General features: G+C 41.5%; 1 protein-coding gene across 1 annotated transcript in view; it reads left to right on the top strand.

The window, feature by feature from the left end:
• Nucleotides 1–15,171, top strand: part of NUP160 (nucleoporin 160) — a 67,702-nt gene that overhangs the window by 18,773 nt on the left and 33,758 nt on the right. Inside the window, exons 8-17 of the mRNA XM_055281536.2 lie at nucleotides 3,517–3,594; nucleotides 3,860–3,957; nucleotides 6,198–6,282; nucleotides 7,545–7,613; nucleotides 9,499–9,582; nucleotides 9,879–10,049; nucleotides 12,101–12,200; nucleotides 12,468–12,633; nucleotides 13,086–13,213; nucleotides 13,291–13,451. Coding sequence (XP_055137511.1) covers nucleotides 3,517–3,594; nucleotides 3,860–3,957; nucleotides 6,198–6,282; nucleotides 7,545–7,613; nucleotides 9,499–9,582; nucleotides 9,879–10,049; nucleotides 12,101–12,200; nucleotides 12,468–12,633; nucleotides 13,086–13,213; nucleotides 13,291–13,451 — 1,140 coding nt within the window. The remainder of the gene's footprint in view (nucleotides 1–3,516; nucleotides 3,595–3,859; nucleotides 3,958–6,197; nucleotides 6,283–7,544; nucleotides 7,614–9,498; nucleotides 9,583–9,878; nucleotides 10,050–12,100; nucleotides 12,201–12,467; nucleotides 12,634–13,085; nucleotides 13,214–13,290; nucleotides 13,452–15,171) is intronic.

A 15,171-nucleotide genomic window follows, 5' to 3' on the forward strand; every position in this document is an offset into this window, starting at 1 on the left:
TACAAAGTTTTCTGAAATTATAGTTTTCACTTTAAAACTTGAAATGTATCATTGGCAACAAATACTGTCATTTGTTTTCCCTGAAATGACAGGTTCACTTTATTCTTTTTTTTTTTCTTTTGTGATGGAGTTTGGCGCTCTTGTCACCCAGGCTGGAGTGCAGTGGTGTGACCTCAACTCACTGCAACCTCTGCCTCCTGGGTTCAAGCAATTCTCCCGTGTCAGCCTCCAGAGTAGCTGGGATTACAGGTACCTGCCACCATGCCCGGCTAATTTTTTGTATTTTTAATAGAGATGGGGTTTCACCATGTTGGCAAGTCTGGTCTCGAACTCCTGACCTCAGGTGATTCACCCGCCTCAGCCTCCCAAAGTGCTGGGATTACAGGCATGAGCCACCACGCCCAGCCTATTCATTTATTTAAACAGCTTTCTTGAGATGTAATTCACTCACCCATTTAAAGTATACAATTCAATGAGTTTTAGTATATCCACAGATACGAGCAACCATTACTATAGTCAACTTTAGAACATTTCCATCACCTCAAAAAGAAACCCCATACCCTTTAGCTATCATTCTTCCCTTCCCCTACCTCTTCCCAGCTCTACACAACTGCTAATCTATTTTCTGTCTTTATGAAGTTACTTATTCTGGTCATATTATATCAGTGGAATCATATAAGTGGTTTTCTGTGACTGGCTTCTTTCACTTAGCTTAATATTTTTAAGGTTCATCCATGTAGCATGTGTTGTCAGCACTTCATTCTGTAAGTGCCCGATACATAGAGCTGATTTATCAAGACAGGAATTGGAATAGAGAGAGTTTAATACACATAGAGCCAGCTAAACGGGAGACTGGAGATTTACTGTTACTCAAATCAGCCCCCCTGAAAATTTAGAGGCTAGGGTTTTTCAAAGATAGTTTGGCAGGCGGGGCAAGGCTATGAGTGCTGCTGACTGGTTGGAGATGCAATTGTAGGAGTGTGGAAAACCATCCTATGCTCTGAGTCTGCTTCTGGGTCGGGGCCACAGAAGAGTTGCTCATCTGACTAGAGCCAGAAATGTGAAAAACCGAAAACATATTTTAAAAGGCCAGTGTAAGGTGCTACAATGGTGATGTTATTTACAGAAGTAAATAGGTGAGATAATCACCTCACACCTATTAGGATATCTACAATTGAATGAATGAATAAATAAATAAAATAAATAAATGTCTTGGCGAGGATATGGAGAAATTAGAACTCTTGTTGAGAAATCAGAACTCTTGTACATTGCTAGTGGGAATGTAAAATACTGCAGCCATTATGAAAAACAGTATAGTGGTTCCTCAAAAAATTAAACATAGAATTACCATATATTCCAGAAATTCCGCTTCTATGTGTATATATATACCCAAAAGAATCAAAAGCAGGGTCTCAAAGGTATATTTGTACAACCATATACATAGTAGCATTACTCACAATAGGCAATAAGTTAAAGCAGCCCAAGTGTCCATCCACAACAAATAGGTAAACAACATGTTGCATGTACGTACAGTTGAATATTTCAGTTTTTAAAAGGAAGGAAGGCCAGGAGCAGTGGCTCACGCCTGTAATCCCAGCACTTTGGGAGGCCAAGGTGGGTGGATCACGAGGTCAGGACATCAAGACCATCCTGGCTAACACGGTGAAACCCCGACTCTACTAAAAATACAAAAAAATTAGCCAGGCGTAGTGACGGGTGCCTGTAGTCCCAGCTACTCGGTAGGCTGAGGCAGGAGAATGGCAGGAACCTGGGAGGCAGAGCTTGCAGTGAGCCGAGATCGCGCCACTGCACTCCAGCCTGGGCGATAGAGCAAGGCTCCTTATCAAAAAAAAAGGAAGGAAATGCTGACACATGCTACTACATGGGCGAGCCTTGAAGACATTATGCTAAACGACATAAACCAGTCACAAAAACACAAATAATATATGACCCTTCCACTTACATGGAGTACCTAGAGTAGTCAAATTTATAGAGACAGAAAGTAAAGTGGTGGTTACCAGGGGCTAGGAGTTGAAGGGAAATGGGAAATTGTTTTTTTTTTTTTTGAGACAGAGTCTCGCTCTGTCACCCAGGCTGGAGTGCAGTGGCGCAATCTTGGCTCACTGCAAGCTCCGCCTCCCGGGTTCACGCCATTCTCCTGCCTCAGCCTCTCCGAGTAGCTGGGACTACAGGCGCCCGCCACCACGCCCGGCTAATTTTTTGTATTTTTAGTAGAGACGGGGTTTCACCATGGTCTCGATCTCCTGACCTCGTGATCTGCCTGCCTCGGCCTCCCAAAGTGCTGGGATTACAAGCGTGAGCCACCGTGCCTGGCCGGAAATTGTTTATTGAGTATAGAGTTTCAGTTATGCAAGGTGAAGATGAAAAGAGTTCTATAGATTGGTTGTACAACAGTGTGAATATACTTAACACTGCTAAAAATAGTTAAGATGGTAAATTTGACGTTATGTGTATTTTACTACATTAAAATAAAGTGGTTCTACCAGGCCTGTGTGGGTGAAAAAGAAAAAAATTTTTGAAGACTGTACTTTCAGGGATCATTTCTGCAGTAAATACCATTTGACCCAGCCATCCCATTGCTGGGTATATACCCAAGGGATTATAAATCATGCTACTATAAAGACACATGCACACGTATATTTATTGCAGCACTATTCACAATAGCAAAGACTTGGAACCAACCCAAATGTCCATCAGTAATAGACTGGATTAAGAAAATGTGGCACATATACACCATGGAATACTATGCAGCCATAAAAAAAGGATGAGTTCATGTCCTTTGTAGGGACACAGATGAAGCTGGAAACCACCATTCTGAGAAAACTGTCGCAAGGACAGAAAACCAAACACCACATATTCTCACTCATAGGTGGGAATTGAACAATGAGAACACTTGGACACAGGGTGGGGAACATCACACACTGGGACCTGTCGTGGGGTGGGGGGAGTGGGGAGGGATAGCATTAGGAGATATACCTAACGTAAATGAATTAATGGGTGCAGCACACCAACATGGCACATGTATACGAATGTAACAAACCTGCACGTTGTGCACATGTACCCTAGAACTTAAAGTATAAAAAAAAAAAGAAAAGAAAAAAATTATTGGCCAGGTGCAGTGGCTCACGCCTGTAATCCCAGTTCTTTGGGAGGCTGAGGCAGGCACATCATGAAGTCAGGAGTTCGAGACCAGCCTGGCCAACATGGTGAAACCCTGTCTCTACTAAAAATACAAAAATTAGCCGGGCATGGTGGTGCGCACCTGTAATCCCAGCTACTCGGGAGGCTGAAGCAGGAGAATAGCTTGAACTTAGGAGGCGGACGTTGCAGTGAGCCGAGATCGTGCCATTGCACTCCAGCCTGGGCGACAGAGCAAGACTGTTTCAAAAAAAAAAAAAGTTTTTTTTAAAGGTTTCTGAATGGTAATAGCCCTTGCTTCGAAAAGTAACATGTTGATTATTTCAGGTAATACATGATCATCTTGTGTTTTAACAGTTCTGCATTTTCCAGTTGGTGAGCACTGAGGGTAACCGCTATAGTCTAGATCACATTTCTTCACTGTTCACTTCTCAGGTAGGTTGATTCACCCTTTGCATATCACATAAGTACGAGAAAAAGAAGTATTGGCTAACTCTGTTATGGTATAATGGGATTGTAGTCTTAAAATGGAATTATTTCATGATGTATGGAACAAAATTTCATTTAGACTTCACCAAATTCTTGTGGTACCATGTTTTGTTTTCATATATTTACCTCTCCTACTGACGAGAAAGTAAGTCACCATGAACTACTACTTTCTTTCTTATTTTATCCCTTTTTTTCCCACATTTCCTCCTAGGAGACACTGATTGACTTTGCCTTAACTTCCACGGATATCTGGGCCCTGTGGCATGATGCTGAGAACCAAACAGTAGTGAAATACATCAACTTTGAACAGTATGGGTCACTTAATTCTATCATCCTACCTCACCCCAAGCAATTTCATGCTAAGAAGACAAGAGAGGCCGGGCGCCGTGTCTCATGCCTGTAATCCTAACACTTTGAGAGGCCGAGGCAGGCAAATCACTTAAGCTCAGGAGTTCGAGGCCAGGCTGGGCAGCATGGTGAAACCCCGTCTCTACCAAAAACACAAAAAATTAGCTGGGCCTGGTGGCAGGTGCCTGTAATCCCAGCTACTCGGGAGGCAAGGTGTAGCATGAGAATCGCTTGAACCCAGGAGGCGGAGATTGCAGTGAGCCAACATTGCTCCACTGCACTCCAGCCTGGGCAACAGAGTAAGACTCTATCTCAAAAAAAAAAAAAAGACGAGAGCTTTTTCTGTAGAACCAAGTCAAGGGTTTTCATTCGAATAATTCAGCCCTGGGTTTTCATCTTGTTATTGTCTTCCTGAAATACCTCTTGTGCATTTTGTGTTATTTTTTACATTTTTGTTTTAGGACAAAATGAGAATTTTGGGGGTTGGACTAAGATAAAATGTCATATTTCTTGGGAGAGATAGCACATATCCAAAATACCTCTAATCTGGGAGTTTTCTTTGTTTCTAAGCTAAGACTGTTCCTGATTCCTGCAACTTCCTTAGGACACTATAGCCTTTGTGTTTTCAATTTTCTCATGAGATGAGAAATAGATTGGACAAGTGCAGTGCTTCTCAAATTTATTTTAAAACAGGGCCGGGCACAGTGGCTCATACCTGTAATCCAAGCACTTTGTGAGGCTAACGTGGGAGGATTGCCTGAGACCATGGTTCAAGACCTGTCCGGGCAACATAGCAAGACCTTGTCTCTAAAAAATAAACTAGCGGCCGGGCACGGTGGCTCATGCCTGTAATCCCAGTACTTTGGGAGGCTGAAGCGGGCAGATCACGAGGTTGGAAGTTTGAGACCAGCCTGGCCAACATGGTCAAACCCCATCTCTACTAAAAATACAAAAATTAGCTGGGCATGGTAGCGTGTGCCTCTAATCCCAGCTACTCAGGAGGCTGAGGCAGGAGAATCTCTTGAACCCGGGAGACAGAGGTCGCAGTGAGCCAAGATCATGCCATTCACTCCAGGCTAGGCGGCAAAGCGAGACTCCATCTCAAAAATAAATAAATAAATAAATAAAAATAAATAAACTAGCCAGGTGTGGTGGCACGATGCACCTTAGACTGAAGCAGGAGGATTGCTTGAGCCTCGGAGTTCAGGCTTCAGTGAGCTATGAATGTGTAGTATTTTATGAGAATAAAATTATAACACAATTTAGTGTTGATTATATCTAATGTTAGATATATTTGCTATCTAATATTAAGGTACATGATATTAGTTTGCAAGCTTTAGGTAGTTAAAAATACATTTTACAAAACAATTCTTGGCTGGTCCCATAATAATGGATTGTCAGAACTTAACATTAGTGTCACTAAAGTTGGTGTACAGCCCTCCACTGCTAAATTTGGCCAAAAATAAAAAACAAACCATTTTGAAGCAAACACTTGTCTAACCCCTGAAACATCTGTAGAGGCTCCCTTGGGACAGAGCTTGAAGACCACTGAACTAATTGAACCCTCTGGGTCCCTGATAACCCTAGATCCTAAGGTAGAATTCTGGGAATGATTGCCTGCCAGGTTGACCTCAAGCCATACCTCAGAAGATAAAAAAAGTACTCCTTATAGATGGCATTTGAGCAAAGTAGTCAGAAAGCACAGGCTGCAGAGTTGGAGCAGGGTTGGGATCTTAGTTGTGCAACTTACTAGCTGTGATATACCCTCAGCCTCACTCTGTACATCTGTGAAATGGGAGTACTGTATCCTTCAGAGAATTATAAGGCATCCATGAATGTCTAAAACTGCATCTAGCATAATATCTAGCAAATAGTAAATGCAAAATAAAAGTTAGCTCTTCTTTGTATTTGATGCCTTAGTGTTAAAATGACATTAAAGATTATGGGCTTGGGATCTGAAACAATGAGTTTCAATTTTAGGAAGGTACTTATTAAAACTTGGTAAGAAAACTTGTATAAAAACTAGGCTCTGCTAAAAATGTTTCTCTTTCTTATTTAAAAAAAGATGTTTTTAATAGAATTGATGAAGCAGTCACTGCAGGGCTCTGTGATGGGGTCCTCCCTGCCCAGGTACTGCCAACAGCATACATTTCATTTGTAGTGATCATTTCTATATCAACTGGTGGACTTTCTGTCTCTAGTAATGTTGCAGGTCAGTGGAATCCAGTTTTTATGCAGCCTCTGCCAGAGGAAGAGATTGTCATCAGAGATGATCAAGACCCCAGAGTAAGTAAATGCTCAAATGTTATATAAGAGAATGATTTACTTCGATCTTTTTTTTTTTTTTTTGAGACAGAGTCTTGCTCTGTGGCCCAGGCTGGGGTGCAGTGGCGTGATCTTGGCTCACTGCAACCTCCGCCTCCCAGGTTCAAGCAATTATCCTGCCTCAGCCTCCCGAGTAGCTGGGACTACAGTCATGCACCACCACACCCAGCTAATTTTTGTACTTTTGTAGAGATGGGATTTCACCATGTTGGTCAGGCAGGTCTCGAGCTCCTGACCTCAGGTGATCCGCCCACCTCGGCCTCCCAAAGTGCTGGGATTACAGGCATGAGCCACCATGCCCAGCCAAATCTCCACATTTTTAAGGGACACCCTCAGGATAAATAAAAAAGCTTTCAGTTGATGCCTTAGTGTTAAAATGACATTAAAGATTATGGGCTTGGGATCTGAAACAATGACTATTTGCAGGAGTAGAAAACATGCTTCAAAAATCTTAAATTGAATATTACTGCACTCTTAATCCCAAGAGTTATTGGTGGTAGTTATTTATTGTTCCAGTTAACTACTGGCACTTGGCATTTGTCTAAAAGCCAAAATCATATGCTGATTACTAAAACTGTTGTTTTTCTCCTTCATTTTGGTTATTTTATCATCTACCAAAAGCTCAGTAGAAGGAAGGAAACTTGAATGACTGTTAGTCAGATTTACTACTTGGGGGCAAATCTGGTTTAGGAGAGTTGGTCAAAATCATTAGGCAATACGAGATTTTTCCATGTTCTCTCTACTTCATTTCCCTACTTGTGAGAGTTTATTGCTGTTTGTTGTTTGCATATAATACCTATTATTACTGGTTCCATTTCTTTTACATGTAAGTCATAAAATGAATACTGTTGGTATTCATTTTATGAATACCATAGATGGTGTAGAAACCAGCTTCGTTTACTTGTTCGCTTACCAATGTATATCACCAATTAGATTGGCTTCTTCATTTAAGATTGGCATTTGACAAAGCTTGTTTTCTGCCAGAACCCAGTGAAGCTCTCTATGGGGAGCACACCATTTTAAGTATAGTACCTCTAGTTGACTCAAAGACATTGCAGTCTTCACTTTCAGTGTGAAAACGTAACCGCGCTGCTGTTATTGCCCACATATAGACGGGCAAAATGGCAATGTTCATATAGTAGAAACTCAAACTTTGGTGTTATGTGTTGAATTCCAAATTTTGTTTAGGACAATAGTAACTTTGGGTTTTAATGTTCTAACAGGAGATGTATCTGCAAAGTCTTTTTACACCAGGACAATTCACAAACGAAGCTTTATGTAAGGCTTTACAGGTCAGCAAAAAAAATTTACTGTTTGTTTAAGACTATTTCTTATTTTATTACTGTATTATATAATTAATTACTGTTAAGTTTTTGCATATATTAAACACTGAATGTACTTCTGTATTCATACATATGTGTGTTTGTAAATACTTTTATAATTTTTTTAATGTTCTTTCCATTAAATACAGTATTCCTTGTGGAGAGGTGCGGGGGGAGGGACCACTTTCCCAGTAATCAGTGACACATGCCAGAGTTAGAGAAACTTCTACCTACAGTACTGTAAAAAGATACCATACTGCACTGCATAGAATCTCTGTACTTGAGAGAAACTTAAAGTGGTTTTTTGTTTAGTTTTGGTTATACTGTTTTAACCTTTTTATTAGGACAGTGAAGGTCTGACTTGGTTCAGGTTCAAGAAAACTCTAGGCCGGGCGTGGTGGCGCATGCCTGTAATCCCAGCTACTTGGGAGGCTGAGGCAGGAGACTCTCTTGAACCTGGGAGGCAGAGGTTGCAGTGAGCCGAGGTTACGCCACTGCACTCCAACCTGGCGACAGAGTGAGACTCCGTCTCAAAAAAAAATAAAAGTTTTTAGCTTCAAATTCATTGTATAAGAGAAGCCCAGTGCTTTACAAAAGGATTCTTTGGCCAATGGTGGTGACTCACACCTGTAATCCCAAAATTTTGGGAGGCTGAAGCAGGAAGATCGCTTGAGCCCAGGAGTTTAAGAGCAGCCTGGGCAACAGAGGGAGACCCCATCTCTAAAAAAAATAAAATAAAATAGAAAAATAGCCAGATGTGGTGGCATGCACCTGTGGTCCCAGCTACTCAGGAGCCCTAGGTTGGAGGACTGCTTTAGCCCAGGAGGTAGAGGGTGTGGTGAGCCTTGATCACGCCACTGCATTCAGCCTGGGAAACACAGTGAGACCCTATCTTTAAAAAAAAAAAAAAAAGCTGAAAGGATTTTTTAAGGTTTCAAAGGCTTCTGGCTGGGTGCAGTGGGTCACACCTGTAATCTCAGCACTTTGGGAGGCCAAGGGGGTGGATTGCTTGAGCTCAGGAGTTCAAGACCAGCCTGGGTAACATGGCAAGATTCCCATCTCTGTTAACAACAAAAAAGTTACAAAAAAAGACTTTTTTTTTTTTCCTTTGAGGCAGAGTCTCCCTCTGTTGCCCAGGCTGGAGTGCAGTGGCACAATCTTGGCTTACGGCAACCTCCGCCTCCTGGGTTCAAGTGATTCTCCTGCTTCAGCCTCCCGAGTAGCTGGGACTACAGATGCATGCCACCACACCCTGCTAATTTTTGTAGTTTTTAGTAGAGACAGGGTTTTGCCATATTGGCCAGGCTTGTCTCGAACTCCTGGCCTCAAATGATCCACCGCCTCAGTCTCCCAAAGTGCTGGGATTACAGGCATGAGCCACCGCACCCAGCTTTCATAGGCTTCTTTAAATTACTACTTAGCTTCATGGATGGATTTAAAATACAATAACTCATATAATTGAAAATTATATTAGAATCTTTTTGTCTGACCTCCCGCATAAAACAGAAATGCCTCCTGAGGCTTTTGTGATCGTTATTCAGCCTTTAGTTGTCTCTACCTCCACTGACCACTTGCTCACTACCTCTTGTGGGAGTTATTATTCCCAAACTGTGTCATTGAAAAGGAAGCCTCTCTTCTATAAATCAACCCTTCAGGTATTTTAAGAATCTTTCCAGGTCATCTTTCTCCAGACTAAATACACCCAGTTTCTTAACTTTCTCTCAGGTGATGTGTGTTCCAGGTATGCCAAATCTCTATTATATAGTTTTACATTGCCTCTACATCTTCTAAACTGAAATATTTTTCATTCAGTTTTGGCTATTATATAGAAGTCTAAAATGTCTTTTAATGTTAGATTTTCTGTCGAGGAACTGAGAGGAATTTGGATCTTTCCTGGAGTGAACTGAAGAAAGAAGTTACTTTAGCTGTTGAAAATGAGGTGAGGCTTGGGTAGAGAAAGAATAAGAATTCCTTCCATCTTGATATAGGGCAGATTGGTAATGACTGAGGAATTATTGGAATTCTTCACTTGACCTTGTTTGTTGGAACATGTAAATGTTTAAACCTTTTAACTAGAGAATCAGATACACATTTGCATAGTCTATGGCCTTTAATACGTAAGGAATATTCATTTGGCTGTAGCTTAGTATAATGATATTGGACAATTATATTTTTTGTGGACAAAGATCCTGAATGGCATCAAAAGTTTAATTTCTTTCATTTCTTCTTTGCCAGCTTCAAGGAAGTGTAACAGAGTATGAATTCTCCCAGGAGGAGTTTCGAAATTTACAACAAGAATTCTGGTGCAAGTTCTATGCCTGTTGTCTTCAGTATCAAGAAGCCCTCTCTCATCCTCTTGCCCTACATTTGAATCCACACACAAACATGGTGTGCCTGCTGAAAAAAGTAAGTGAGCTAAAGCATAGAGAAGACCTTCCTGAGACAGTTCAGTGGCTGTTATCACAAAATGCCTTCAGAAAACAAAAAGTTCAGTGGTTCTCGCCGAATGTTGGTCTGCTGAATGTTACGGTTAGCATTTAGGACTTTGCATTTGTATTTTATCCCCTAATATTGTGATTCATCCATTTAAATAGTTTTGTGTTATTATCTATACTTTTTTTGTATTTTATTGTATTTATTTACTTTTTTTTTTTTCTTTTTTTGAGTTGGAGTCTTGCTCTGGCGCCCATGCTGTGGTGCAGTGGTGTGATCTCAGCTCACTGCAACCTCCGCCTCTGGGGTCAAGCAATTCTCCTGTCTCAGCCTCCTGAGTAGCTGGGACTACACGTGTACACCATCACGCCTGGCTAATTTTTGTATTTTTAGTAGAGACGAGGTTTCATCATACTGGTCAGGCGGGTCTTGAACTCCTGACCTTTGGTGATTCACCTGCCTCAGCCTCCCAAAGTGTTGGGATTACAGGCATGAGCCACCACACCCGGCCTATTTACTTTTTACACTGAAGTAATTTCCAACTTAAGGTAAGAGTTACAAGAATAGCACAAAGAATTCCTGTATACCCTTCATTTGGATTCATCATTTGTTAACTTCCATTTGCTTTTCTTCTTTCTCTAAACAGTTTTTCCTGAACTACTGAAAAGTTAGTTGTAGATATCATGCTCCTTTATCCTTAAATATCCTTAAATATTTCAGTATGTATCTAAGAACACAGACATTAAATAACCACAGCCCAATTTAAAAATCAGGTTATTTGATATTGACATAATATACAGTTTATATTCAAATTTTGCCAAATATAATATATATATTATTTATATTCAGATTTTGCCAATTGTGCCCATAATTTTTTTTCCTGATCCAGGATCCAACCTTTTTTTTTTTTTTGAGACGGAGTCTTGCTCTGTCGCCCAGGCTAGAGTCCAGTGGTGCAATATCAACTCACTGCAACCTCTGCCTCCTGAGTTCAAGAGATTCTCCTGCCTATCCTCCAGAGTAGCTGGGATTACAGGCACGCGCCACTACACCTGGCTAGTTTTGTATTTTTAGTAGAGACGGAGTTTCGCCATGTTGTGACCAGGCTGGTCTCAAATTCCTGGGCTCAGGTGATCCACCCACCTTGGCCTCCCAAAGTCCAGGATCCAATCCAATATATATATTTAGTTATTGTGTCTCTTTAGCTTAACCTCAAACTGTTATCAGCGTTTCTTTGTCTTTCATGAGAATGACGTTATTTGAAGACTACGCTTTTTTTTTTGTTTTTTTTTTTTGAGGCAGGGTGTTGCTGTGTCACCCAGGCTAGAGTACAGTGGCACTCTTTTTTTTTTTTGAGACAGAGTCTCGCTCTGTCGCCCAGGCTGGAGTGCAGTGGCGTGATCTCAGCTAACTGCAACCTCTGCCTCCCAGGTTTACGCCATTCTCCTGCCTCAGCCTCTCGAGTAGCTGGGACTACAGGCGCCGGCCACCATGCCTGGCTAATTTTTTGTATTTTTAGTAGAGACGGGGTTTCACCGTGTTAGCCAGGATGGTCTCGATCTCCTGACCTCATGATCTGCCCGCCTTGGCCTCCCAAAGTGCTGGGATTACAGGCGTGAGCTACTGCACCTGGCCCAGTGGCACTCTTAAGGCTCACTGCAGCTTCAACCTCCCAGGCTCAGGTGATCTTCCCACCCCAGCCTCACTAGTAGCTAGAACTAAAGCTGCGTGCCACCACACTTGGCTAATTTTTTGGTTTTTTTTTTAGAGATGGGGTTTCATCATGATGTCCAGGCTGGTCTTGAACTCCTTGGCTCAAGTGATCCTCCCACCTCAGCCTCCCAAACTGCTGGGATCACAGATGTGAGCCACTGTGCCCAGCCAAGACTACACCTGTTATTTTATAGAGTGTATTGCAACTTGGGTTTGTCTCGTGTGTCCTCATGATAAGATGCACATCTCAATTATTTTATACCTTTAAAATTTTACTGAAAAAAATGTAACTGGAAAATTTGTATTTCCAGGGGTACCTGTCTTTCCTTATTCCCTCCTCCTTAGTGGATCATTTGTATCTCCTGCCTCATGAGAACCTTTTGACAGAAGATGAGACAACCATATCTGATGGTAATAGTAATTGTTATGTCCATATTTAATCCCCTTCCTATATAAACCCTATGCTTCGTTTCACATGGATACAAAAAATATTGATTGCCACACCTGTCTTGGTCACTTTACCACACCACAAATATTTTAATGAACACTTAAGAGACCAAGCATCTCTGAGACCTCAGGTGGATTTCTTGTCATTTAATTATTAACATTTTAATGTAATAGCAATCAATAGATTGTCATTGACTTAAGACATAAATGTTAACTTTCTCTTATTTGTAGATGTGGATATCGCTCGGGATGTCATATGTCTTATAAAATGCCTTCGGCTGATTGGAAAGTCAGTAACTATGGATATGTCAGTTATAATGGAAATGAGTTGTTATAACCTACAGTCTCCGGAAAAGGCTGCAGAGCAGATTCTGGAAGATTTGATCACTATTGATGTGTAAGGAGAATTAGGGTAAAGTGCATTTCCTAATGGAAATTCAGCATTTTTAGCGCCAAAGTTGGGATTTTAATGTATGTTCCAGAGCGTACAAAGTAGTAGCTTAAAGTCAGACTGATGTGCCATGATTCTAAATACGTATTTCTACTTTTAACAGAAAATTTAACACGACTTCAAGTCTAGAAATAGACTTGTAAAATACGCTTTAACAATTAACTGAGCTAAAAATTCTAAAAAGCAAAACAGTTCTTCTCACATTTGTTTTGTGTGTCGTTTATGAAAAACTGAGAGGAAATTTGCTATGTAGAGGGACTGTATCTTATATGCCAGAGTGATTATCTTCATTCCTTTATCTGGTTCTCTTGTTTCATAATGTATTTAGCTTACAGGACGTATAGAACTTGTCTTACGTATTCTCGGTAGTAATAAGAGTTTTGTAATTGTCCTTATAGAGAAAATGTAATGGAGGATATTTGTAGTAAACTGCAAGAGATTAGGAACCCAATCCATGCAATTGGACTACTTATACGGGAAATGGATTATGAAACAGAAGTGGAAATGGAAAAGGGGTTCAATCCAGGTAAATGGCAGAACAACAGATGTGCCTCTTTGATTAAAACAATGGTGCATTCAACTCCATTTTTCTTCCTTTTACAGCTCAACCTTTGAATATTCGAATGAATCTTTCCCAGCTCTACGGTAGTAACACAGCAGGGTATATTGTGTGCAGAGGGGTGCATAAAATCGCCAGTACTCGTTTCCTGATCTGCAGACATCTTTTGATCTTACAGCAGCTGTTAATGAGGCTTGGAGATGCTGTAAGTACTGCTCGAGGGAAAACTTGTAAAATCTAAAACCTGATATAGGCCTACAAGCACGTAGGAGCAAAATGTCAGCCCTGCTAGCACAGATACTTTTGTCTTGGTTCACTGCTTTATTCCCCCAAGCTTGGCCTTATGAGGTGCTCTGTAAATATTTTTGAATTAAGAATGAATAAGCATTGTAATCCTTGTGAGATTATAGATTAAGAGCATATATGGAGGGGACGGTAGGGAGGGAGAACATCAGGAAGAATAGCTAATGGATCCTGGGCCTAATACTTAGGTGATGGGTTGATCTGTGCAGCAAACCATCATGGCACACGTTTACCTACGTAACAAACCTGCACATCCTGCACATGTACCCTGGAACTTAACAGTAGATTTAAAAAAACATATATGAAGCAGATTGCTTTACTCTTAACCTTCGTATGTGTAGTAGTGGAAAATTTTCCCAGGTTGGCTCTCCCAAAATGTAGTATTATTAATAACTATGAATGTGGTAAGCATACCCTTTAGTATGGAGGAAGGAAAAGAAAACTCTCTTTTTTTTCCTCTCTCTCTCTTTTTTTTTTTTTCTTGAGACAATCTTGCTCTGTAGCCCAGGCTGGAGTGTGGTGGCCTTATCTCAGCTCAAGCAATTCTCCTGCCCCAGCCTCCTGAGTAGCTGGGATTACAGGTGCGTGCCACCATGTCCGGCTAATTTTTGTATTTTTAGTAGAGACAGGGTTTCACCATGTTGGCCAGACTGGTCTTTTTTTTTTTTTTTTTTTTTTTGAGACGGGGTCTTGCTCTGTCGCCCAGGCTGGAGTGCTGTGGCGCAATCTCGGCTCACTGCAAGCCCCGCCTCCCGGGTTCACGCCATTCTCCTGCCTCAGCCTCTCCAAGTAGCTGGGACTACAGGCGCCCGCCACCACGCCCGGCTAACTTCTTTTGTATTTTTAGTAGAGACGGGGTTTCACCGTGGTCTCGATCTCCTGACCTTGTGATCCGCCTGCCTCGGCCTCCCAAAGTGCTGGGATTACAAGCGTGAGCCACCGCACCCGGCCTGACCAGGCTGGTCTTAAACTCCTGATGTCAGGTGATCTACCTACCTCGGCCTCCCAAAGTGCTGCGATTACAGGCATGAGCCACCTCACCCAACCTAAGAACTCTCTACAGTGCAAAGCTTACCCTAAACACGGTTTTGAGATGCAGGTTTATCTTTGTGGTCCTCCTGACTCCATTCTGTGCTTTCTTTTTCATTCTGTTCTTCTTAGACCACCAGACTCTTGTTGCTAATATATAGTCCTAATCACCCACCCTACTGAATGTCCCAAGCTAAGAAATTATTTTTCTCCCCACAGTCAGACGTCCCATTTTTTTTCTTAGTCAGTAATCTCATTTGAGCCTGTCAAGGAAGTAATCTAATTAAACCAATTCATATTAATGTGTAAATAGCCAAAAGTCCTTTGGGGCTCCCATTTTAATTCTGACTTAAAATGTATAAATGTACTTATACATTTTAAGTCAGAATGTATCAACTCAGGCTGGGCACAGTGGCTCACATCTGTAATCCCAGCACTTTGGGAGGCTGAGGTGGGCAGATCACTTGAGGCCAGGAGTTCGAGACCAGCCTGGCCAACATGGCCAAACTCCATGTCTATTAAAACAAAAAAGTTAGCGGGGTCTGGTGGCACACTCCTGTAATCCTAGCCATTCAGGAGGCTAAGGCATGAGA

Source organism: Symphalangus syndactylus, chromosome 6 (assembly GCF_028878055.3).
Source record: "Symphalangus syndactylus isolate Jambi chromosome 6, NHGRI_mSymSyn1-v2.1_pri, whole genome shotgun sequence".
Taxonomy (NCBI): domain Eukaryota; kingdom Metazoa; phylum Chordata; class Mammalia; order Primates; family Hylobatidae; genus Symphalangus; species Symphalangus syndactylus.